Below are 25,982 nucleotides of genomic sequence, written 5' to 3'. Positions count from 1 at the left end.
CTCTGCACCCCTACCTCCTTTATCACTGAGCGATCATCCCTAATCTGGCTCATTATAACTCTATATAAAAGAAGACTAGAAAGAGGATTTTAATAATTTTTAATGATTAAATTCGTTCCCCTCCCTCCCCAGGAGTGAGCGACATTTTCAGTTCTCCAGAACTGAAGTTCTATCTTCTATCTAGTCGAGTCCTTTGGATTCTGACAAGCTTTGCCCACCCAAAAGTCAGATTCTGAGTTCGGGATAAAGATTAGAAGATTCATGGTTGAGTATGAAGATCTCCATGTGGAGAAGGTGCAAGCAATCGACGATTCTTTGGAGAATCAGATCGGTAATCCTAAACTGTAGAATATCATGAATTAGAGTTTAATTCCTTAAAGCATGATTTATGTGCGTTCTAGTATGCAATTGATTGTTTAACATGTAGTTAATTAATCTCATAATCGGTCAAATAGATCTGTAGATCTGATTTATTTGTGTATGCATGACTTCTGCTGTGCAAGGGACACCAATCCCTAGCACGTCCCCGCTGGGATGCTCTAAAGACATAAATTTGATTGGATTAATAAAAAAAATTAAACCTTAGTAATTTAATATTTCATTCTAATTTCAAAAGTTGTGAAACTAATTAGAATTTGACCCACTTTAGGAAAATGATTACGCATTTGTTTTATTGTTTACATATATCCATCATCTCAGAGTAAGTGAATTGTATTTTTATACCATTATATTTCTATTACAATTTATTAAACACTAATACTAATACTAATAATAATAATAATAATAATAATAATAATAATAATATATTATTATTATTATTATTATTATTAATTATTATTATCCATCAACACTATTTTTAAATATCCGTCTTCTCTCTTAGTGTTAGTAACTATGCATTAATTTTTTTTACCATTTTAAATGTCATTCCTTTTTATGTGAGGGAGGAAGTATGCCTAAAGCCGGAGCCTTGCGTCCCACTTACCATGGCAGAGGTGTGACATGTGTTCAATAGCTAAAAATAAAAATAAAAATAAAAATAAAAATAAAAATAAAAATAAAAATAAAAATAAAAATAAAAAACAGGAAAGTGGGCTTTCATTCTAATTGTCTGTACTCTCTCCGCATCCCAATCTCCTCAAACTCGCAAGCCAAACGCCACTTCTGCAGTCGCCGGCTCCTCTCGTGGTTCTATCCCCTGCGTATCTCTCTCTCCACCCACACAACCACACACAACCACACATATATTATTGTGCTAAACTCTTCCCTATTAATTTCATAATCGGTTTAATACAACGGTTAACACTGTTTCCTGTTTTGGCCTGATTTTGGTTTTCGTCTTACAATTTTTCCATGACTTTGCTCAATGTATACCTCTTTGCAAAACAAATACTCTAATTCATTTCTCCTACTTTTCAATTTATTGGTTGTAGTTATTTTTGTTAGGGATTTTGGGCGTGATCAGTGATGTGTTTAATGCAACAGCTTGCAGTTTTAATCCTGTGCTTTTGCCTATTTCTGGGTTACAATTTTTCCCATTCTAGCTTTGTTTTCAATTGCTCTTCATTTCCCCCTAATTTTCATCCGTTCATTTTCAGTCCCCTTCCTTGATTTGTCTCTCTGCTTCCACCTCATTATACGCTGCAATTTTCCACATTTTCTCAGTTTTTGGCTATATGCTGTTATTTTGCATTATTTTTGCTTGGATTTTGGGAAATGCAATGTTATGGAGTACCTTATTTTATTTATTTCTTATTTATCAATATATACAGAAATAATGTTTTGTCGTGTGCAATTTGGTAAAAATGGTTGTTTAGAGTTAATAGGATCAATAATTTGGTAGAGGAGTATGTAAGTGGAGAGCTTAGAGAAGGAGATCTAATCTTGGGAATATTACTTTCTGAGTTTCTAAATCAAAGAAAGATCCGTTATCCTCACAAAAGCTGTTGGTAAAACCAATTAAAAAACTGGTAGGGAAGATATCAAAATCAGATACTGGTGAAGCTTATCTGTCTAGAAACTTCGCTTAGTAGTTAGCGCATAAATGGACACTCTTTATTCTTTATAGGAATGATTTGTCATTGTGTGCATTGCAGTGCTCAACAAGAAGCTTTGGCTCCAATCTTCATACTTCTTCAATCTAACCTTCGGAGCTTTTTATCATTAGAATGTCTAAGCATCAATGAAAGAACATAACAAATAAATAAATTATTCATTGATTAATTGATTTTGCAACTGCTATTATTTACTTTGATATGTCATGTGACTGTCTCTCTAAAGTGTGTTGGCTAACATGTACTCCATGGTAATTGAATATTGTTGCGTCGCACCAAAATGAAATTGTAACTTTCAGGGAGGATCCTTTGCATTGAATGGAGCTAACATCTAAAGGGCAGGGGAAGATTAATAAGAGAACAAGGCGTTGTTGGACAACTAGGGAAGAACAAGTGTTGATTGCTGCACTGAAAGATATTGTATCAAAAGGCTGGAAATGTGAAAATGGATTCAGAGCAGGATATCTAAAGGTACTCACAGGCTCCATGAAGAAAGTTTTTCCGGGTACAGATATTAGAGCTGAGCCTCACATAAATTCCAAGCTTCATGTGTGGAAAACACATTATGCTTCCCTAGCGTCCATGCTTAATGTAAGTGGTATCACTTGGAACGACTCAACCAAAATGATCGATGCTCAGGATGATGCGTGGAATTCGTATGTGAAGGTATATTCCTATTTTGGAACTCAGTTCTATATTCATATGATTATATCCTGATTTATATCTGAATCCTTACCAAGCATCCATTGAGTGCAAACTTGTAATGTTATTCTTTATGAGTCTTGAGCAGAAATCTATGGTGTTTCTCCACGTGCTTCCAATTTAGAAAAACTGATAAATGAAGTAAACAAGTGGGAAAACTGATGATAGAATCTTTATGATGAGTTAGTTTTTTTTTAAAAAAATGGAGTTGCATTGACAAAAAATCCTTAGGTAAGTATATGCTGTTTCTCCTCTTGCACTAACATTGTTTAAGCTATTTCCCTCAGACAGATAGCCATGCTCTCACGATGAGGTACAAGTCCTGGCAATTTTACCCGGATTGGTGTCAAATATTTGGCAAGGGCAGTGTGATCATGGAAGATACTGATCATATTGCTGACGTAGTTCTAGAACTGGAAGCAGATAAAGCAAAGGAGAAAGAAGCTGTAGCAAAATTTGGCTGCGTCTTTGAGGGAGATGAGGATGAAAATGAGATGTCTGTCTGTCAACCTCAAAGTGATGGGACCGGGAAGAAGCAAGCTCCAAACAAGAGGAAGATGTCGGCGTGCAGCTCAGATCCTTCTGCTGCTGCTGTCAATGTTTCACCTAACAAACAAGATGCAAGGTTCGAAGGCGTTATTGCCAGAAGAAATGTAGGCTTCGAGTATGATGGTGTCACAAATGCTAGGAGAGGACTGTATGGTGAGCTCGGGAGGATCCCCGGGCTACAGGTGCGCGAAAAGTTGATTGTGGCAAAGTTTCTTGTGAACAAAACCGGAGATTTGGAGCTCTTCTTCAGTCTTCCGGACGAGGCGAAGGTGGAGATGGTTAACATGATTTTAACTGGAGAGTACTGATGCATTGATGATGCCATGTAATTGCGATGTTTTGTAGGTATGGATGAAGATGTAAGATCTAATCTTATTTTGCAGTGTGTATACATTTGGCAGATATGTATGCTATCTATTATCGGCTTGGTTACTTTACCTAAGTCGTAAATTGATAGACAATATGCCGATATATTCAGTGGTATATAATGTTCTTGATGAAGTGCAGTAAATATATAGGTATCTCATATGCAATATGTCTGAGCTTGTTTAGTTGATGTGGAGTTCGGCTTGAGAAAGATGTGATTATTTTTAATAGGTGGGTGTAAGTATTAAAGTAGAGAGATAAAAAAAGATGGATATTTTAATAGGAGTGAGAAAAAGTGGTTGAGTGTATTAATTGGATAGAGAAAATTACCAAAAAAAGGAAACGTGTCATCTTAATTGAGACAAACTAAAAAGGAAAACGTGTCATCTTAAGTGGGACGGAGGGAGTATATGTTTATTGCAATCTTAAATACTTCCTCCGTTCTCCCGTTCCACTTTAGGATTATTCTCTCTCTTACTTTACTATTTTTATACTTTAACTATTATCATTTTTATAAAACAAGTGCAGAAAAGTCACCGGAACTCCTAAAATGGGACGGAGGGAGTATATTTCATTTCATTTGTTAGTGAATCATCTTACAGCTATTGTGTATAAGGAATATATGTTCAGTGCAATCTTAAATCTATTATATTTCATTTGTTAGTCTATTGTTGCCTTCTTTATTGACTTGTAACCCTTTTGTAACTATTGTTATAACGAGTTTTAATAAATGTAAAAGAAAGTGAGTTGAAAAAGTTAGTGATAGGTGGGTCTTACTATATTAGTGTTATAATATAATGTGAAAGGAAATGAGATAGTGGAATGTGAGATCCGTTACTAAAATTATTAAAAATGAAGTAGGATAATTAATACTTCCTCCGTCCTACTTTAGCAGTCCCATTGACTTTTCTGCCCTCTTTTTGTAAAAATGATAAAAAATAGTTAAAGTGGAGAAATGGTAAAGTAAGAGAGACAATAATGTAGATAAGACTCTTCTCTATATTATTCTCTCTCTTAATTTACCATTTCTCCTCTTTAACTATTTTTTATCATTTTTACAAAAAGATGACAGAAAAGTCAATGGGACTGCTAAAGCGGGACGGATGGAGTAATAGACATATCAAAATAAAAAACTGGAACACATAATGAGAGATGAAGGGAGTATTCAAAGGTCGCACCTATTCAAACTACTCTACATATGACCTCTAACGTATGGATTTATTCTATAAACAAAATCGAATTATTCTGCATATGCGTAATAAAAATATTAGCAAAATAAAAATAAAATCTTAAAATTAAATAAAAGTTAATAAAAAATAAATTTTAGTCGAATGGAGGACACAAACCTCGGTCATTTGGATCCAAGTCTGAGTCTCCAACCACTAATGCACTCAAATAGTGTTATTTCGGAGACGATATTTTAAGATGTGTGTTTCCTAAGAGATGTGAAATGAAGTCGCGTTTCACATCTTTCCCTCTTTTGGATGTAAAAAATAAAGTATGACAAGCACGAGATTCTTTTCCTATTTTTGATCCTTTTCTAGAATTCTGCCTTGCATAAGGTAGTCGCAAAAAAATGGTTGTTCAGATTTAAAGTCCGTAATTAAGCTTCAAAACAAAAAAGCTCTTTGTAAATTATGGTGAACACGTGACTTAGAGGGAAAAAGGAAATTTTCTGAGACTTTGATGAGTGTGACTGTGTATCTTAATTAAGGGCACATCACAAATGAGAGAATCTTTTTAAATTATTGACATTTGACATAGAATGTAATAAACGTTCCCCACTAAAATATGATTTCGGCCTTCCCTGTTAGGGTGATTAGAACGGCGAAAGGTTGCATTAAAATTAATTAATAAAATAAACAGGGGTCATTAAGACAAAAAGACTTTGGGGTGTCTCGTGGACTGTTGCAAAACATCTTCAATAAATAAGCAACCACTAGCTTTATTAAATTACAAAATCCACAATTGCGATAAGTGCAAACACAGTTGACCATTTATACTAATCTGTTCTAATTTCTAAGATATTATCGTTACGTTTAAACTACATAAATCGATAAGGTATGCAATTAGTACTAGTTTAAAAGAGTAACTAATAAATTAAGATCATTCTCGCTCCGTCTAAAAAAAAAAAAAAAGGCACTTTTAATTTTCGTCCACCCTATAAAAATAGTTTATTTCTATTTGTGAAAAATTCTCTCAACTCATTATTCATATACATCAATTTATTTACCGCCTATACATTCATGACCCATCATTAAACACTAATAATAATGTGGATTCCACTATCCACTATTATTATTTTAGTTACATTTCTCATCATCTCTCTTACTTACAAAATTTTTTTTATGAAGAATAGAGAGTAACTTTTAGTTCAAATTATTCATTTATTATAATCAATGCGGTGAGTCATCCCATTGTTTCGCCCCTCCCTAAGGAGAAACTCAAAGGAAAAATATAATTTAAATAAGAAATAGCTATTATATTTATTTATTTTTCTTTATAATTAAAAACTTATTTTAAAAAATATTCTTTTCGTCCGCTATTAAGAGTTCCAGTTTACTATTTTTAGTCCGTCCGGTATTAGGAGTCTCAATTTACTTTTTTAGTCCGTCAGCTATTAGGAGACCTGGTTCACTTTACTATAAATGGTAGGTGCACCTCACTTTCCATCAACTCATTTCATTCACACTTTATTATAAAACTAATATATAAAAATAGTTTTCATGTTTCACTATTTTACCTCACCAACTTTCCTAGCTTTATATTTTTTAAAACTCGTATTTAACACAAAATGAGACTCCTAATGACAGACGGATAGAGTATACATTTGAGAATGTATTAACTCCCCACATCTTATTTCTTTATAATAGCCAAAAAATAACACATTTTATATTTCTTACTCTCACCGTCCCAAGTCAGTTGCTCTATTTTCTATTTCAACCATTCCAAATTACTTTTACTAATTCCTTTTTATAATTTTTATTCTCTCCTATTTTGTTTTTATCATAGCATTTTATTTTCTCTTAAATCTCCACTTAGGTTTCAAAATCAATTTTCTCATATCTCAAATTCAAAAGAAATTATCAACTAACATGAGATTTGCCAAGTGAGTATTAATTTGAATAAGCCCTTGTATCAAGTTGACTTCTATTGTTGATATAAAACCAAGCCTATTTCAATTTTCAACCATCAAGTTGACAAGTTGGGATTAGACCTAATTGAGGAGTTTTTCTCTTAATTTTTGCCATCCCTCCAAATTGTACATGAGAGAGTGAAGAAAAGAGAAAGAATATAATCCATAAAATGAATAACACTTTATCGGACTACGGCGACAACCCAATTGGCGACACCACCCTCGGCGGCTTTGGGTACGGCGTGGGGCTGTCGATCGCTATCCTCGTCGTCTTCGTCGTCATCACATACTTCTCCTACAAGTGCAAGAAATCACAAGGAGAATCGGCCCCCCTCCGCCGCCCCTCCGACAACATCCACATCGTCATCCAACGTGACGGCTTCGACGCAGCCGCCATCTCCGCCTTCCCGCTCTACACCTACGCGCAGCTGATCAAGCCCCACAAATGCGGCGGCTGCGCGGTGTGCCTGGCTGACTATAAAGAGAGCGAGGAGGTGCGGCTGCTGCCGGAGTGCGGCCACGTGTTTCACCGGAGCTGCATTGATCCATGGCTCATGATTCATCCCACGTGCCCCATCTGCCGGAACAAGCCTGCTCCACTTGCCATTGCCAATCAATAATGCTTCTTTTTCTTTATTTCTTTAGTTGTTTGATGAAATGGACAACAGTCATAGTTTTATTTTATCAAGTGAAACAATTATGTTATGTTACTACTAAAGTTTTTGTCGAAATAATTTTGGGGCCTGCAATATTTAATGCAACAAGACAATTTTCTTGTAACTTGATTTTATGATGGAAATTTGAACCTTTTAATACTACTCCCTCGATGTCCCATTAATTGACATCGATCGATTTTGCACAAATTTTGAAAAATGTAGTGGAAAGTGGCCGGGTAGAAAATTTAGTAAAATATAAATCTTATTTTATATATTAATTTTATAACAAAATGTTAGTGAAATAAATTAATAAAATGTGAGAGTCTATTACAAGAAAATGAAAAGAATAAAAAGTAAGAGTAATAATTAATTTGGAACAAATGAAAAAAAAATGTTAATTAATGGGAGTTTGTAGAAGATGTCGAGAATTGAAAGTTTTAGATTAATGGCGCAGCAACAAGCTAAGCTATGTCAACTCAACTTCTTATAAGCTCACCAAACTTTACGTCAGTTTCCGCCCCTAATTTTCAAATATGAATAATAGAGTTTGGATTTTTCTCAGGCAAATATTTCCGACTATACTCCTGCAATATATGACTTAGGATTTTTCTCAGGCAGATTGTAGTGTGATACACTTAGATTTTGTGCAGTTTCAAGACCATTATTTGGTCAGTGTTAAATGTCAATGTTACATTACATGTTCATTATTTACATAATTTATCCATTTTGGTATTTTAATGTGTTTTGTGAAAATGTGTAAAATAGAGCTGAAAAAAGATATTAAACGGTCAAAATCTGGAAGTTGGAGAAGAAGCACAGCCAGCAGCCTGCTGGACCCAAGCCAGCGGTCGCTGAAACGAGTCAAGAGAGGACTGACACTTTCCATCGGCCCGCTGGGCCCGGTCGCACATAGTAACCTCATTTCAATCCCATGTTTCCGGCGATTCTGAAGTCCAAATAGGTTGTGCTACATACCATTCTCTTCATCTTCGACAGAGCTTCGCGTTGGAACCTTGATAATCTCAATCGGACTTTTTTGGAGAAAGTTATGGTGATTTTACGAAGGTCGTGCAATGCTGTCAAGTGCTGACTTTAGGCGGAAATTCAAGGAAGCAAAGAAGATATTACCTTGTGCACCCAAATATTTTCCTTAACCTATGGAGCATGAAATTTACCTTCTCCAAACCTTTTTCAAGCCTATAAACACCCCATAACCTAAGTTATAATATGAATCATTCATAGCCTCCAAAATTGGGGAGCCCCCAAAGCTGCTCCTCCTTCACTCTCCAACCCTTATTCCTCTATCCATCATTCCATTCATTATTATTCTTGGAGATTGGAGCAAGACAAGGGTAGACTAAAGATTGCACAACAATTCTCCCTTGGATTTTGTTTATTTTATCTTTATGTTTTGTACTTCAATTTGTAGTTTTTGATATTGTCTATGAGTAGCTAAACTATTAGAATTCTTGGGATGTGTTAGTAACTTTTATTGGTTTATATAATTCCAGTTTTTGGTATCCGTTTTGTTCATTAGTTGTTTCAATTGTAAGTGCATGATAATATTTCATGTTTGAGTGCCACATTCTGTAATAATCTATTGACTTGCAACATAATTGTGAGATGAGATTGCATGTTAGAAGAGCTTAGTTGACGCTACAATTATTTCCCCTTAAAACAGTACTTTTAATTGAGAGCGAGAACAATAGGTGTCTTAGGTGCTTTAGGGATTTACAAATTTATGATTGACGACCCTAGTGTATGTGATTTACTTTGCGCCGCATGGGCAATGTTTATGTGACTCATTTCTAGTAAAGTATGAACTGTGCTATGGTGTCACAACTGTGTTTTGTGTAACCCATAATTGTGAAAGCGCTATCCTTGGATTTCCACTCTTTGCCTGATTTAACTTCTTTATTTACATGTTTTGTTTATTTATTTACTGTCTAGTTATTTAATCCAACCAAAAACTCTTGTTTCTCTATATAGTATATAATGCCTTAGTACATGATAGTCAGTTCCAATTATATTCCATGTGTTCGATATCTCGATACTGACTTTAGCTATACTATTTTCTGCCTTGTATACTTTTTTTATAAAAAATTAACTCCTATATGAAGGAGGAAATTACAAATAGTCCTAGAAATGAGGAAGTTACAACTGACGTCAAGAGGGCTCGAACTCCTTGCCACTAGGACAAAGGCTCTGGACTTTTTGCCTTGTATAGTGCAAGTAGTTGTAGTGCTAAAAAATAGTGTATCATGTTTTTGGCACCATTGTCGGAGAATGTTATTGCTTTAAGTTGATATTGTAGAAAAGTTGATAGTACTAATTTAGAGTGCAACATTATTTAATTTTATTTTTCTTTTGACTTTTTTTAGGTACTTGAGGAGAGAAAGGAGCGCAACAATGGATGTTTTTCAATATTGGAAACAACCGAAGTGGGCATACACAACCAATGTAAACCCGAGGGAGATTACCATGGACTTGAAATCATATTACAAGAACTTGAAAGACAAGAGAACTGAGGCTACAACAAGGAAGAGAAATTAGAATGGACAACACGATGAAGTCCTTGGAGAAGTCATGCGAAGAGAATAAGGAAGGACTCGAAGATATTAGTAAGATGATGAGTGATGTGATACATCCATATTTGAAGAAAAATCAATCGTGGAAGGAGAAAAAGAGGAAGAAGCTGCAGAAATCCCTCATAGTTCTGGTGAGTTTAGTCAAGATGGACCAAAAGAACCATCATGTTCAAGCTCAAGTGACACAATGACCATGCTTGCCCATGAAGATGAAGAAGATGAAATGAAAAAAATTGTGGTTAATTCTTTCGAACCCTCTCTCTATAATATTAATTCCTTTTATTGCTAAGAAAGCTGATTTTGGTGAAGATTTACAATTAAGTCATGCATGGAGGAAAAGTTTGATCTCTTTCCAATTATATAAGGACACATAGAACTTGATTTTTACACATCTTGAAGTCTCTCTAAATTTAACTACAATCTCTCGTAACTCACAATTCACATTCATATTTCATCTACATCAATTAATAAAGGCTAGACAAGGAAAATTTTTAAGAAATACGAAGACAACAAATTTCTCTACAGGATTTATGTTGTTTGTTTAATTTTTACCTTGTTTTACTTTTTTGTTTTGTATATACATTACCCCCTTTGCCCCATTACAAGTTAAGGATTTCTTTTTTGGCACATGAGTTTTTTGCTGTCCATAATAAATTTTATTATCAGTATTAGTTCTTGGATATTGATCTAATATCACTGTATGAACTTCTTCCTATTTTATGACATTTCTATCATTTCTTCAATTTTTCGACCTTAAGGGTGCTCCCACCGTCCCGCCTCAAATGAGAGCTACTTTTGAACATGAGAGTTTTGGAAGTATAGTTTCTTGATGGCGTTCCTGCGACTGATGATGTTTCTTTAGCGGCTGATGCAAATTTATCTAATGTAGATGGGCATGGTACCGTTCTCGGTGTGTCCATTCCATATATGAGAGTAAATACTATCCTTGTCCCATTAAATATACAACATTTAAAAATAGGCACGTGATTTATACAGTGTTATTTTGTGTGTTAATGAAGAGATAGTAAAGTAAGAGAGGTTTAAAAGTAGAGATAGAATAGTTTCTATTTTAGGAAATATTTCATTTTTAATGAGACAATCTAAAAAGAAAAACGTTTCATTTTTAATTCAACAGAGGATATTATCGAAGGAGTTTTGAACCAATGTGTATTTCAACCATGAGAGAATTAATATATATTTATTTCACATCCATCTAATATTTTTCCATGACTCAAGATTGTATTATTTTTTTATATATTTTCATAAATAATTATTAGAAATTGATGGTTGGTTTTTCTAATCTATAGGAGATATTTTTGTTTCTACGTATATTATAAAGGGTAATGCTATGCGGCCACATTATGGCTGGCCATAATAGGATATTTAGGTCATTATACATAGTAAACAAATAATAAATTATTAAGTCTCTTTAATGTTTTCGTGTCTTTACAAAATTGCCCTCTACTAACAAAATTAATACAACAATAAATTCTTTATTGGAGTATGAGTTATAGGAATTCACTTATGGGGAATGGGTCTTAGGCAATGGCAGGAGTGGGAAGTTATAAAGTTTAATCTTCTGCTTAACCTACTTTATTTATTTTTAGGCACTTTCATTGTACTATCGTTTAAAATAAAAATATCTTTTAAATTAAGTTAGTATAATATTAGTGTAATTCCGTATTTTATCATTAGCAATTGTTTTCGAGATATATAAATATAGTATCTAAATGGATTAATATACCACTAACTACTAAGTATTTATATAGGTATTTACGTCTGTATATTACTAGTAATTAGATATTTTTATATATTTAAATTTTTATTTATATAAATAAATTAGATATTAAATAAAAAATTGCTCTTAAATTGAAGAACAATTGCAATTGAAATTAACATTGAAAATTTATATTTAAATCAGTATTAATTTAGACCCCAAATGAGTTGAATAATCTAATAATATTATTATAATCGTGTAAATAACACAACTTAGGTTTTCAAATTATTATAACGATCATTATATTTTCAAAACCAATTCAGTTAATAATCCAATGTACTATAAATAGAGATATCTGTATATATTTTTTTATTTGCGTCATTATGTTATGTTGTAACGAACTATGCTTATTTCAATCGATTCCAGTTAACAGTTATAGATTTTCGCTCCCTATTATCAAAGCCAAAATTGAATCTCAATCGGTTCCTACACTAACTTATCAGTTGAAAACTGACTGATTAGTGTAGGAATCAAAATAACCGAAATCAAGTAGTAATATTCAATAATCAACACTTAGAATTCAATATTATACTATGAAAAAGTATGCAATAATCCATACCTAAAAAACAAAAACAAATCAATAGAAATTAAGAATAAGTTCAAGATCATATAAAAATTATAATAGCATGAAAGATTAATTGAGATCTCCCATTGAAATAAAGATCAATCAAAGACTAGCCATCGATTCAACAAAAATTTAAAAATTATACTTCCACTATCCCAGTTTTAGTAATTGACTTATTTTTGGCACGTGTTTTGGAAAAATGATAACAAAAATTTAAAAATTATACTCTCACCATCCTTCTTATTTTACTTTCTCTCCACTGTAACCATTTGTTATCGTTTTTTTTCTTTCCAAAATAACGACTAAAAAAAATCAATCACATGAGTTGGGACGGAGGGAGGTACTTGAATTAATTTTCACGTGGAAATATTCATTTTTTGTAATTGTGAATATTCAATATAGTTTAGTATTATATTATCGATTCAGTTTTATATAAACGACAATTCACTTGGTACAATTTACTAATTACAACTACATCCGTCTAATGCTACTAGCATTTTTTTTCCCGACTCATCCCAAACTACTTGCATTATTTTTATTGTAATAAAAGTTAATTAAGTATTTCCTTGTTAAGTATCCCCATATTACACTTAAAATTCGAATTTAATTATACCAATTTATTTTAAAGATTTCATTTAATATCCAACAATCAATTTTATGCAAGTATATTTTTCATAATAATATTTTTTCAATCTACACGTTTAATATTGGAAAAATATTTCCTCAAAAAAATTGAATGAATTTTATATAAAACAATTTATAGTATAATGTTTATATTTATTTTATCTATAAGTTATTTAAATATAATGTTAAATATAATATAGCTTAAATTATTTCATTTGTAAGTGAATCTAAATACATAATGAATTTTTAATATCATGAAGATATTTATATTCTAATTTAAAAGTAGTTACAAAAATTAAATAATATTAATATATAAAACATAAACAAAAGTAAAAAAAAAAAAGAAAAACCGGAAAGAAATACATATTCCACAAAAGAAACGTACACACACGATGCAATATTTTCAAGATTATTTAGTACTAGTATAGATTATACTCTACTCCCTATTTATGCACAAGGGTATACTAGTCTTGAAAAAGTGGTACTTTTAAGTGAACTGATTTCAAGTAAATTAGCATTAAATGTAAATATTTTTATTAATATTTTAATTTTATGGCTGGCCATATTATGGCCATTTAGGGTGTCTCCGGCGGCGCCCCTCCCACTCGCCCTTCTCATGCCACGTCAGCACTAGCCCATCCCATTCCACTGCCACATCACTCGCCCTTCCCACTGCACTAGCCCTTCCCACTCGCCCCTCCCACTCGCCCTTCCCACAATTAAATTAATTCACAATTAAATTAAAAATGCACGGAATTAAAATTCGACACAAATACGAACGGGAAATACGAATATTTCAATAAAAAAAAAACATACATCATTCGAAAAAAAAAAATTACATAGTAGATAGAAAAAACAAACAACCACATCAGTGTCTACCCCTCCGCGTCCAAACCTCTTCGATGATATCCTCCTGAAGTCGAATATGGACATTTTTTTGCCGCATGTCGGCAAATGCGCGCAACCGCTCAACCTCGCTCAACCTCTCCATGAGGTACCCCCATGTTCACATTCGCGGTGGCCACGCCGTGGCTTGGACCGGCACCCGTGTCATCTTCGCTGGTCCACTGAGTCAGTTCGTCCCCTTCACTTTCGACAATCATGTTGTGCAAAATGATACACGCGTACATGATGTCGCCGATGTTGGGAATATACCACTGCCGTGCCGGACCCCTCACCATCGCCCATCGACTCTGGAGCGCACCAAATGCGCGCTCAACATCCTTGCGCGCTGCCTCCTGCCGGGTCGCAAAGTAGGACTTCTTTGGCCCGATCGCATGCTTGATCGTCTTCACAAAGACGGGCCAGTTTGGGTATATCCCATCCGCTAAATAGTATCCCATGTTGTGCTGGTTGCCATTGGCGACGAAACTGATGGCGGGACCAACGTCATTGCACTGATCGTTGAACAGGGGCGACGACTGGAGGACGTTGATGTCGTTGTTCGACGCGGCCACTCCAAAATAAGCATGCCATATCCATAGCCGGTAGTCAGCTACAGCTTCAAGGATCAACGTGGGATGCTTGGCTTTGAAGCCGGAAGTGTGTATCCCCTTCCAGGCGGCGGGGCAGTTCCTCCACTCCCAATGCATACAATCGATGCTGCCCAACATCCCAGGGAACCCGTGCACCGACCCGTGCATATTAATCAGCCGCTGGCAGTCTTCGGGGCTCGGACGCCGAAGATACTGATCCCCGAATATCGCTCTAACGCCCGCGCAAAACTCCAACAGACACTCGACGGCTGAAGACTCCCCAATGTGGAGGTACTCGTCGAACATGTCGGCCGGGCCTCCGTACGCCAGTTGCCTGATTGTGGCCGTACACTTCTGTATTGGCGTGTGTCCGGGTTTGCCGGCCGCATCCTCCCGATTCTGAAAAACTCGTACCTTCTCTCTAATGCACCAACGATATGCATAAACAGAGGACGATGCATCCTAAAACGTCGGCGGAATAAGGCATCCCCAAAACGCGGCTGCTGGAGCAAAGTAGTCCTCATACAACCGCTGATGTGCAGCAATGTGGTCCCGGGGTACATGCCGTCGGCGATGGATCGGCCGAGGCACGGCCGCCGCCGCCGCCGCCGCTGCTGCCTCTGCCGGATCCGTCGATCAATCGCCGCTTGCACAGCGAGATCCAATTCATCATCGCTAAAGCCATCACTATCACTAGCGCCTCCGCCACTACCACCCGCACGACTACTCGCCAAAGCATAGATAATTGAAAAAAGAGGTTAGAGAGAGAAACTTGTCAACACAAGTAGTGTGAATGAAATGACGTTGGAGGAGCCCTATTTATAGAGTTTAAAAATAAAAAAAAAAAAAAAATTTAAAATGTCGGACGTCCGAGTGGGACGGGCGACCTTCGCCACAGTGGCGCCCGTCCCACTCGCCCGTCGACGGGAGGGGCGAGGCCATCGCAGAGCACTCGGGACAGGCGTGGGCGCCCTTCCCGCCCACTATGGCGCCCGTCAGGTCGCCTGTCCCCGACGGGCGAACGGGAAGGGCGCCGTTGGAGACACCCTTAGCATCACTCTATTATAAATATGTGTGAAGTCTATTACTCTATTATGAAAAATTAATTAAATTAAATGTTTATCAATTTTTTTTTTACTATTTCTTCATTCCGGAGAAACATATCTCTTCCCCGTCATCAATCTCTCCTCAAAGTCACGCTCGTACCATGCTCTCTTCTGTAACTATTTCTCCGTCCCTGCTAAAATGACACATTTTTCTTTTTAGTTTGTCCTAAATGAGATGTCATATTTCTATTTTTGGTAATTTTCTCGCTCCAAAGAATACACTCAATACCTTTTTCAGTCCAATTAAAATATTCAATTCTCTTTCTTTTTTCATTTAATACTTACACCAACATTTTCTCTATCCAATTAATTAAACACGTTAACCAACAACTCATAAAATCGTGTGCCAACTAAAAAATGTACTCTCTCCGTTCCTTGTTAATAGATGCATTTTTCGGCACGAAGTTTAAGAATAATGTGTTAAATGGATGGTGAAAAAAGTAAGAGAAAATAGTGTAAAAGAGATGAAGAGAGAATAAAGTAAAATGGATAGTTACTTTTTGCCAAAAACAGAAATAACTCTGTTAACATAAAATGGAGGGAGTATCATTTTAGCCACGAATGAGGGAGTAATACGTATCAATTAACTTTGCCACGGTTATTTAATCAGATTCTTTGTGTCTGGAAAGTATATATTTCGGTTGGACTTGTGTGGTAAGTCAAAATATTAGAAAAAATATTGTATGGATTGAAATAATCTACTTTGGTGGTGTTCAGTTTTTTAAATAAAATAATACCAAGATATACTATTTAGGATTGAGTTGTAAGATTTTAGTCATAAGGGGTTAGCTATGATTAATTATCCCATGATTATCCATCTACGATTGTATTGTGAGATTGATCTCATGAACCAAACACATAACGTATTTAATAAAGGATACAATTTTACAAATTAAACATATTTAATTAGGGATACAATTTTGCAAATTGAACACCCCTAGCTAGAGTATCTGATATGAGAATCGCAAATTAATAAGTCTTAATTAGCCGTTCAAATGGATATTTAAATCCCCTATTTATTTTCATCAACAATTAACTTCTTTTCTCTCTTTCATTCATGGCATCAATAGGTTGTCTTAAAAATTAATAATTGCTCTTTAAATCACAAACATTCAATACAAATGTAGCATATTTTTCATTAAATTACACAAAACACTAAAAAAAAATTGCAATTTGAATCACCGGACCCATATCAATTGTTATTCTCAAGCCACTCAAGAATGCCCTTCTCGGTTTCTGAGAGATCTTCCTTCTGCCTCTGCTTCAGATCACCCTCTAATAACCCAAAATAATCTTTGTAGTTTCGTTTGTAATAGCTATCCAATCTCTGTGGTTATGTTTAAACCAAAAGCATCAATATGAGTATCTTTATTACTACCTCCGTCCACCAAAATTTGCAGTCCGTCCCCCAAAATTTGTCCCATTTCATTTTTACCATTTTTAGTAGTGGACCACATATTCCACTAACACCTTCATACTCATATTTTATTATAAAACTAATATATAAAAATAGGACCCACAATCCACTAACATTTTCAACTAACTTTCCATTATATTTCTTAAAACCTGTGTCGGGTCAAAGTGGGACAAATTTTGATGGACGGAGGTAGTAGTAGTTAAATAAAGTTGCGTCGCCTCATCCGTAAAGGTAAAACGACGCCGCTTTAGTCATGCACATTGGACGAAGTTCAATTAGCTCATAATTAGATGGTTAGTTAGGCATCCACAATAGGGGGCAGCGGCGCCGCTGAACAGTGGGCCAGGGTGAGGGAGGGGGGTGGAAGGGCATGCACCGACTACTCGGCGGGGACACGGCGCTGGGAGTAGGGCCGTGGCGCTGCCCGCAGCAGCCTATTGCACGGCCCGGCGAGCCGCGGCGGCACCAGCCAATAATTTTTATTTTTTAATTTCTTTTTTCCGGTTTTTTTTGATAAAATAATGTGATTTGTGACAAAATAATGTGATTTGTGCCAACAATTGATAAAATAATATGATTTGTGACTATGAATAAGAATTTGTGGCTTTGCCTTGGGCTTGGCCAAACTATTGTAGACACTCTTAGTTTACACAATCTCATGATAGTGTATTCTTATTCAGGTAGAAAAATATTTCTTCCTTTGTCCGCCAAATGTTGTCCATATTTGACTCGGCATGAGTTTAAGAAATATGAAGAAAAGTAAGTGGAAAATATTAGTGGAACGTAGGTTACACATTTATATATTAGTTTTATACTACCCCTGTCCCACAATAAGAATCGCATTTCTATTGGCACGAGTTTTAAGAAAGGTAAAAAAAATGAGATGAATAAGTTAGTGGACTATGGATCTCATTTATTTATATTAGTTTTATAATAAAATGTGAGTGAAATAAGTTGGTGGAATATGTGGTCTAATTACTTAAAGTGAAATGTGACTCTTCTTGTGGGACGGACTGAAATAGTAAAATGTGACTCTTATTATGAGATAAAGATAGTAATACTATACTTAAGTGATTTGTGGAAAGTGGGTTCCATTTGTCAAAAATGGAAAAAAATGGTAACATGGAAAGCATTTCGCGGATGGACCAAAATGGTTAAAATTGACAAATATCACGGACGGACCAAATATTGCTAAGGAATTTGATACTCGAAATTGGTGAAAATCATTCAAACTTTACCTCTTTGTCATTCTTGACTTTGTTTTCTTGGGATTTCTTCAGATATTCTGTGGGGAACAAATAAAAATAATAAACACAGAGTTTGAACAAACCAAATTATTGAAGATAGATGAAAACGGGCATACTATCAAGAAGGTCGGTTTTGGAGTCAGCAACCAGAAGAGTTGGTGAAAGCAGAAGAACTTCTCTTCTCCCTCTCTTACATGGAGACTTAGCTTCTTGTCTTGATTTTAAGTTGCAAGAAATCACTTGACTCAATCTTGCAGCCATTGTCATTTACAAATTTTGGTGGAAATTATATAATTTATTCGTATATGGAGTAACTCACAGCCACTAGTTTATGATTTTTGTAGATGGAAATGGGTAAATTCCAATACGGACCCATATGCAATTTTCTTGTTTCCATTGCATGTGATTGGTGGTGTTTCATTTCAAGATAATTTTGTAGATTGGGCTGGGGTAGAGAAAAAGCTATACATATATGCTTTATAGAAAATCATTCCGTTGCCCTTACATGAGTATTATTTCCTTCCATTGATATTTTAGGATTAATTTGTTGTGTCTAAACGCTTAATATACTCTAAAACGAAATTATTGATATTTTAGGATTAATTTGTTGTGTCTAAACGCTTAATATACTCTAAAACGAAATTATGAGTTTTGTCTAGGGATGTCAATTCAATTCAAAACCTGTGGATCTGCCCGAATAATCAAGTAAAATTAGTGGGTTAGGGCTGCAATTTTGTAATCCGAATACAAAACGGGCTGACCCGAATGGGTTGGTGGGTTAAACGAGTTGGCCCGAACAGGTTGCGGGTTGGCCCGTCGGGTTGCAACTTTTAATTAAAAAATATTACATTTTAGAGGTTTTTGTGCATTTTTTGAATTTCATGTTGCACAATTTTTAGTCTTCGTCAATCTTCATTCTACACTTTTCCACTCGATCCCACACTATCAACTTTTAAGTTCCACATCGACTCATTATTCCATCGTCTCATCATCTGCCACAATTGTCTTACCACCACTAAAGTCAATCAAGACAAAATGAATAACTAACCATCAAAATCTCAATATATTTATCTTTTTAATAATGATTCATGTAAGATATGATTTTTAATACCAAAATAATGACATGAACACAAGCTTTAATTCAAATTGATTTATTTATTTTTGATTTATCTTAGTTTATGTCGTAGTTGATCGAGATGAAAAGCATTTCTCCAAATATTATTGAAGAAAACTATGAAAATTTAAAGATTTTATATGATTCTAAAACTAAGAATAAAAAAATTTCTAAAATTTAAAATCATTTTATAGAGGAAAATTTTGACACAAGAGAGTATTTTCAAAAGTTTTTAGGCCTAAATAGCCCAATGGGTTAGCACGAAACCCGACGGGTTAGAGTTGAAAAGTTATGACCCAAAAATTCATAACCCGAATAGCCCGCATCCAAATAACTCGAAAATTTGTGTGGGTTAGTCCGAACCGGAACGAGTTAGCCCAATTGACATCTTTACTACTGTCTCATTAAATTCTTAATAGAGGAGCTTCTTTTCGGCACTAACAATTAAGAATAATGTGTTAAGTGCATAGTGAATAAGTTCAGAGCCTTTGTCCTAGCTGCAAAGAGCTTAGACATCAATGTATGAGGTGCCGAGTTCGAGTCCTCTTGACAACAGTTGTAATTTCCTCCTTTCTTAGGAGTTTGTTTGTAATTTTCTCTTTCATATAGTAGTTAATTTTATTTAAAAAAAAATAAAAATAGATAGTGAATAAAGTAAGAGAAAAAAAAGTAAGAGATAAAGAGAGAATAATGTAAGAGTGGGGGTTACTTTTTGCCAAAACAGAAATGACTCAATTATCTTAGAACTTCATGAAATAGAAAAAGGACTCAATTAACATGGAACGAGGGAGTATTTTTTAAGGACACAAAAATCGAGACGCAATTACTTGCGTTGGAAATTTTTTTAAAATAACAACAATAAGGATGCATTTTGAAGCGTTGGTGATATATTTAGAAACACAAATTAGCATATTTTAATGCATTAAAAAAGGTCCTTAATAGGTTTTTTTTATCGTAGATATATAAAATATTGGTCTGAAAACATTATCTAATGTCATTTATCTACAAATAAAATACATGGAATGTGCACTAATATGTTTTTTCAAAGTTAATAGTGTCTTCTATTTGGTAAAAGCTGGTCAAGTAGTAAAAGCAACCTTAAGGTAATGTGTTAGATTTAATACTGATTTTGTAGTAAAAATCATTAAGGCCCCGTTTGTTTATTAGATTCTAACAGGAAAAGTATAATCTGATTCCTGAAATTCTAGAAATTTTGTTTGTTTTAATATAAGAAAATAAGAAAAGTAATCTGATTTCTAAAATTGGAGAAAGTTAGTGGAAATTCTGGGATTCTGATTCCTCATCCTAAATCTGTTATTCTTTTTCCCTTCTTTTTCCTTGACTTAAGGATTTTTTAAAAAATACGGACAAAATACACTAAAAATATGTTCTCGCTATCTTCTACTCATTTAATTCTTTCGATTTCTCTTCAACAAATTTCATCTGGCGATTTTTTTCCTCCATTTTTTTGCTTAATTCTCTTCTTTATATCTCATCTCTACTGATTCTCTTCTCATATCTCACTACCGAGTTCTCTTCTTCCTTTCGATCTTTCAATTTCGAGTAAAAGATGCTTGATTCAAATCAACAAATTTATGTTATTCCTTCTTCAACCAAAGTTTTTCATGAATTTTATTTCTATTTTTTCAATTCATGAACAAGTTTATAAAATTATACAGTTTTGTCTCTGGAGTCTTTTTTTTTCGTTTTCTAATTTTGACTCGTGTAAATATAAAATTCAAAATCTTGACATTTTTCCATACAGAGGAAAGTAAAGACATCATAAATAATATTCTAAGGATTCATTTTTCCAGTAATTATTTTCTAGGTCAACATTACTTTCTTGTCAAAGAAACGGGGTCTAAGGTCTATTTTGAGTGTGCTCATTACTATTTGATTGAGAATTGATTTTGTAGTAAAAAATTCTAGGAATGGATAAATTTTCCCATAAAAATCAAATGTACACTGTTTTTCAACTCCTCCTCTATGGTCTTAATTATTTTGCGTCTTCTGCATCATCTCCGCCATCTGTCATCGCAAACTCAACCGCGGCATATCCAAAAATTAATCAATCCATCAAAATATATGTCACTTCAAATAAGTAATGCTTTGACAATTGACATGCATCATTGTGAGAGGAATCTCAGTATCACCTCTTCTTTTAATCCGCAACAACACTTGAAGAAAGTTGTTTGCCTTACAAAGATCACCTCCTTTAGCCCTACTGCTCCCTCTTTCACCATTTTCCTCTTAACAATTAAATCTCAAGTTTATATCCACGAGCACAGCTTAAAAACATATTGAAACCATTATTTTTTCTGGTTAAGTTTGTTGATGGAAAAAATTCAAGATTTCTTGTAAGTTTCCTGGAAAATATGGCACTGATTATATGCATCATTAGCTGTGTGCATCTTACTTCTTTAGGGTTGTTTAAGTTTGTGAAACTCTTCTTCTTAAATTCTTGTTGATATGATTTATTGTGCTCAATCAAATTTTCTTTAGTATGCAGCTAGATATCCAAGTATCGGAACATTGGGAGACCAATGGGCTTATGTCAAATTGATCTTGGAATTGAAATATTTCCTAATCAGTGATAACAACATTTCTCTCAAATCCCATTTGTCTGTACCATGTGATGAACTAAAGTGTCAACATAAGAGTTGCTTCCTCTCTCACTTCCAAACAACTCTTTCATCTTCATTGCATTCTCTCTAACTGATCTTCCCTCTTCCCCCACTAATGCCAGCCTCACCGTCTCCGCCACCGACTCACTTGTGAACAATCCATCAGCCTTGTTTCTTGGTATCTCTATGCCCACCTTTTTCTCCTGCAGGAGCCTAGCATTCAGCCCCTGATCATTCATGACAGGGAACAGGATCAGCACCTTTCCGAAACCGAGAGCCTCTGTGGCCGAGTTCCATCCACAGTGCGTCAAGAATCCCCCAACTGCTGCATGCCCAAGAATCTTCACCTGTGGTGCCCATTTTGAGTACACAACTCCCCTGTCTCTAACTCTGTCACAGAATCCTTCTGGAAGCTTCTCATAGCTTCTGTTCAACACCCAAAAGAAAGGGAATCTACATTGCTCCAATCCAAGGGCTAAGTCTTGAGTTTCCCTCTGTGTTAGTACAGCTTCAGTCCCAAGTGCAACATACACCAATGAGCCTTCCTTTTGCAGGTCAAGGAACTCTTTGATCCTCATCCACTCCTCGTCTCCATCATTGTCTTCGTCTCCGGATGGTAGGACTCCCACTGGAAAAACCGGCTTCTTGTAGAGGCGGTGGACGATTTCGAACCACTCAGGCTCGAACTCCACGCATGATCTGAAGATGACTATGTCGCTACCATCTATGGCTAAGGCGAACCGGGTTGTGTCATTTGTGCCCGAGTCGTACTCGTTCCCATCGGCATCTGTTCCCAAGAAAAATATATTATGTCGGGGTTTAAACCATCCCACAACGGAGACTTAGAAAATGTGCATATTAATATTTTTGTGTCCGAGTCATGCTTGTTGCACCTTTTTAGTACCTAATATTTATGTTAAAACTCTCTATATCTCACATCAACTTGGTAACGATCCTAGCTCACCTATATAAGTGTGAATAACCCTCCCCCTTATGAGGCCTTTTAAGGGGTGAGTGACCTATTTCTAATATGGTATCAGAGCGGGCTCAAGTCGATGATGAATTTATTTCTTTATCTCTTCTCTTGCCTACCCACGTGAGGGAAGTCCGATGTGTCATTCCGGTCCACACGTGAGGGGGCTTGTTAAAACTCTCTATATCTTGTCCCACATCGACTTGGTAAAGATCCTAGTAGCTCACCTATATAAGTGTGGATAACCCTCCCCCTTATGAGGTCTTTTAAGGAGTGAATGACCCATTTCTAATAATTTACGAAATTACACTTTTGTCTCCGGTCGGTCACGATATTTACCTCCTACCCTTCATGCCTAGAATGTACATGTCAATTTACCTTGATTTGAAATCTCTGTGTCAGCCACACACGGAGGTACTTTTGGCCTACTCTTTTTTTTTTTATTAATTACTCCCTCCGTCCTAGATCATCCATTTTCCTTTTTGGTTTACCTCAATTAAGATGACCATTACTAAAATAGAAATACCTTTCTCTATTTTATTCCGTCTCTCTTACTTTACTCTCTCCACAACACAAAAAATAAACTTACATAAATTCTCGTGTCATCCAAGGAAGGGGACATCTTCCTTGCGACAGAGGGAGTATTCTTGTTCTTTTAAGTTTCACATATTTATATACTTTACAAGTTCCTCATAGTTGAAGCGGAACTTTTCGCAACAGAGCTTAAAAAATGAATGTTTTAGTGTGTTAAATAAATAAATAAGAGAAACAGAAAGTAGAGAGAATAATGTTAGAGAGAGAGTAAAATAAAAGTTAGAAAAAATTACTTCCTCCATCCCTTTGTAGATGAGTAGTATTCCTTTTTAGGTGAGTCATTTCATTTTTTGGCAAAAAGTACTTTACTCTCTACTATAGAGGGACGAAGGGAGTACTATATATGAAAATGACTCAACTACAAGAGAATTTTTCGAAATGTAAAAATGACTCAATTATGAGAGAACGGAGGAGAGTGTATGTATTGGGGAGTGAATTATAGAAGAAGGTGACGCTTGCGTTTGGTGGTGGCAGCAATGTGGCAGTAGGAGAAAGGGGGCTCTGGCGCGACGAAGGGATCAATGTTGGTTAGAATTAGACGAATTAATTAAGGAGATGACAACAAAGACACAGTAAAACATAATAGTACTAAAATCAAAGGTAAAGATAGAAGGGAAGGAATTTCTTTCGGTAATAAAATCAGCTTTTGAGCCCTCATCACTTTTAGCAATATAAATAAAAATGAAATCTTCTCTCTTTATGAAATTGAAATTGAAAAGCTTTTGAGCTCTCATCACTCAATAAACATCTTCATTAGGAACTCCCTCCGTTTCACTATAGTTGAGTCATTTTACCATTTTGGGAAGTTGCTTCATAGTTGAGTCATTTTCGTATATGGAAACTTTTTTCTCTTTCTTACTTTACTCTCTTTTACTTTATTCTCTCTACTTTATTCACTTTATACTTTATTCTCTCTACCTTTTCCTCTCTCTTACTTTTTTATCTATTTATTTAACACACCCAATATTCATTTCTAAAACTCCGTGCCGAAAAGTTTCACCTCAACTATGGCGAAACGGAAGGAGTATTTGTTATGAAAGGCTGCCTAAATAAACTTGATGAGAGGGGGTAGGGGAAGGGTGTATATGTTAAGGCTAAAAAAGGTGCAAGCCGAGTACTATTTTTGTAGTTTACTCTTTATAATATAGACTTCACAATCCACTAACACTCATTCCTCTACATTTCTCCCCTCCATTTCTCTTACTTTATTAAAAGCCAGTGTCATATATAAGTTTATCTATTTCTTTTAGGAAGAAGGAAAGTATATTATAGCATGACTATTTTGTCTTGAACAAAAGATATGAAGAATTATGAGGTCAACTTAAAGATAAAGTGCACTTCACCTTTTTCCATGTTCCTAGTCATTTCATGGAGGTGGAAAGCCATGTTGGAGGAGGAAGGGATCCACTCGGGCACGACGGTATAGTCCTCGGCGGTGGACCGGCTGTGTTCCTCGCTCAAAGCGACGGATGGAGGCCCGAGAAACGCCATGAAGGCAGCCGTGAAGAGGCTAAAGTAGGCCCTCTTGATGGCGAGCTCCTCCGCGAGCTGAGGCAGCCAGTGGGAAGCATAGTCGTAGACGATCCAGTCGGGTTTAGGCCTTGCATTCTCGAGGAAAGAACGCAGCTTGGGCTCGAGCAGATCGAGGGCTACCTTGAGAAGCTGCTGCTTGACATGAGGCACATCCATGGAGGACTCAGCCTCGGGCGGAAGGTGGTCGACCGGAGGGAGAGGGAAGGGGATGAGGTTGATGAGATGGTGAGGCACTTTGACTGTTTTTTGAAGGTTTCTTGGGCTTGAAATGAATGAGATTTTGTGGCCTCTTCGAGCTAAGTATTTTGATAGCTCGAAGAATGGTCTTAGATGCCCTATGGCTAGCCATGGAAACATCACTATGTGGAGAATCTTTCCTTGTTCTTCCATTGCAGAAAATTGAGGAATGCCAGAGTTTGGGATTTTCAATCTTATTTAACATGTTTTTTGTATTTAACCTTTGGGCTGTAGCCTGTAGTGGAATATGTTATCATCTTGATAATGATGTTAATGCGTTTTCTTTTGTTTGTCTTGGACTTGAGGGCCCTTGTACCAAGTTGCAATTGTTTTTAGCTGCAAAATTTGAAATTCAATTGATGACCATTGTAGTAGCATCAATTGGTCATATCCAAAAGCAGATTAAACTACAGACTCTAATATGTTACATTTATGTGCGTGTGCTATGTATTCACCTCCCACCCCAAAGGTTTTCTCAAGCTTTTTGATTATTTTATTTATACAAGTCATATGTGACGGCTGACTCTTCCTGTAACAGCCCGGATTTCTAGGATATAATAAATACGACGACTGCTACCTAGGCGAACTTAAATGCAACAAGAACGTAGACTAGGGTTTCATTTAAAGAGATTTGACCAAGGTATTTCA

At 35.5% G+C, this 25,982-nt stretch overlaps 4 protein-coding genes across 6 annotated transcripts; 2 read left to right on the top strand and 2 right to left on the bottom strand.

Annotated features, from left to right (window-relative positions):
* The first annotated feature begins 1,075 nt into the window (after window positions 1-1,075).
* Window positions 1,076-3,803, top strand: LOC125188969. Of its 3 annotated transcripts, none has more exons than XM_048086100.1 (3): window positions 1,076-1,199; window positions 2,351-2,717; window positions 3,041-3,803. In XM_048086100.1, exons 2-3 carry the CDS (start codon window positions 2,370-2,372, stop codon window positions 3,608-3,610), a joined length of 918 nt encoding a protein of 305 aa, XP_047942057.1. In that variant the 5' UTR covers window positions 1,076-1,199; window positions 2,351-2,369; the 3' UTR covers window positions 3,611-3,803. The 3 variants fall into 3 exon arrangements, with proteins under 3 accessions (XP_047942057.1, XP_047942060.1, XP_047942059.1); XM_048086103.1 differs by having other exon boundaries at window positions 1,113-1,185; XM_048086102.1 differs by lacking the exon at window positions 1,076-1,199 and having other exon boundaries at window positions 1,224-2,717.
* A 3,089-nt stretch (window positions 3,804-6,892) lies between these two features.
* Window positions 6,893-7,509, top strand: LOC125186073 (RING-H2 finger protein ATL70-like). The gene has a single exon (XM_048082388.1). It carries the CDS (start codon window positions 6,975-6,977, stop codon window positions 7,422-7,424), a length of 450 nt encoding a protein of 149 aa, XP_047938345.1. The 5' UTR covers window positions 6,893-6,974; the 3' UTR covers window positions 7,425-7,509.
* A 9,157-nt stretch (window positions 7,510-16,666) lies between these two features.
* On the bottom strand, window positions 16,667-18,557 carry LOC125187207. The gene is made up of 3 exons (XM_048083753.1): window positions 18,376-18,557; window positions 18,251-18,297; window positions 16,667-16,922 (listed from the first exon to the last, which is right to left on the bottom strand). The coding sequence occupies exons 1-3, from the start codon at window positions 18,524-18,526 to the stop codon at window positions 16,788-16,790; spliced, it is 333 nt and encodes a 110-aa protein (XP_047939710.1). The 5' UTR covers window positions 18,527-18,557; the 3' UTR covers window positions 16,667-16,787.
* Window positions 18,558-21,922: 3,365 nt separating this feature from the next.
* On the bottom strand, window positions 21,923-25,510 carry LOC125186055 (UDP-glycosyltransferase 91C1). Its single transcript, XM_048082373.1, has 2 exons — window positions 24,908-25,510; window positions 21,923-22,784 (listed from the first exon to the last, which is right to left on the bottom strand). The coding sequence occupies exons 1-2, from the start codon at window positions 25,485-25,487 to the stop codon at window positions 21,982-21,984; spliced, it is 1,383 nt and encodes a 460-aa protein (XP_047938330.1). The 5' UTR covers window positions 25,488-25,510; the 3' UTR covers window positions 21,923-21,981.
* Window positions 25,511-25,982: the final 472 nt, after the last annotated feature.

The sequence above is a fragment of the Salvia hispanica genome, chromosome 5, assembly GCF_023119035.1.
Source record: "Salvia hispanica cultivar TCC Black 2014 chromosome 5, UniMelb_Shisp_WGS_1.0, whole genome shotgun sequence".
NCBI lineage: Eukaryota > Viridiplantae > Streptophyta > Magnoliopsida > Lamiales > Lamiaceae > Salvia > Salvia hispanica.
This window is presented reverse-complemented; position numbering and strand designations above follow the sequence as displayed.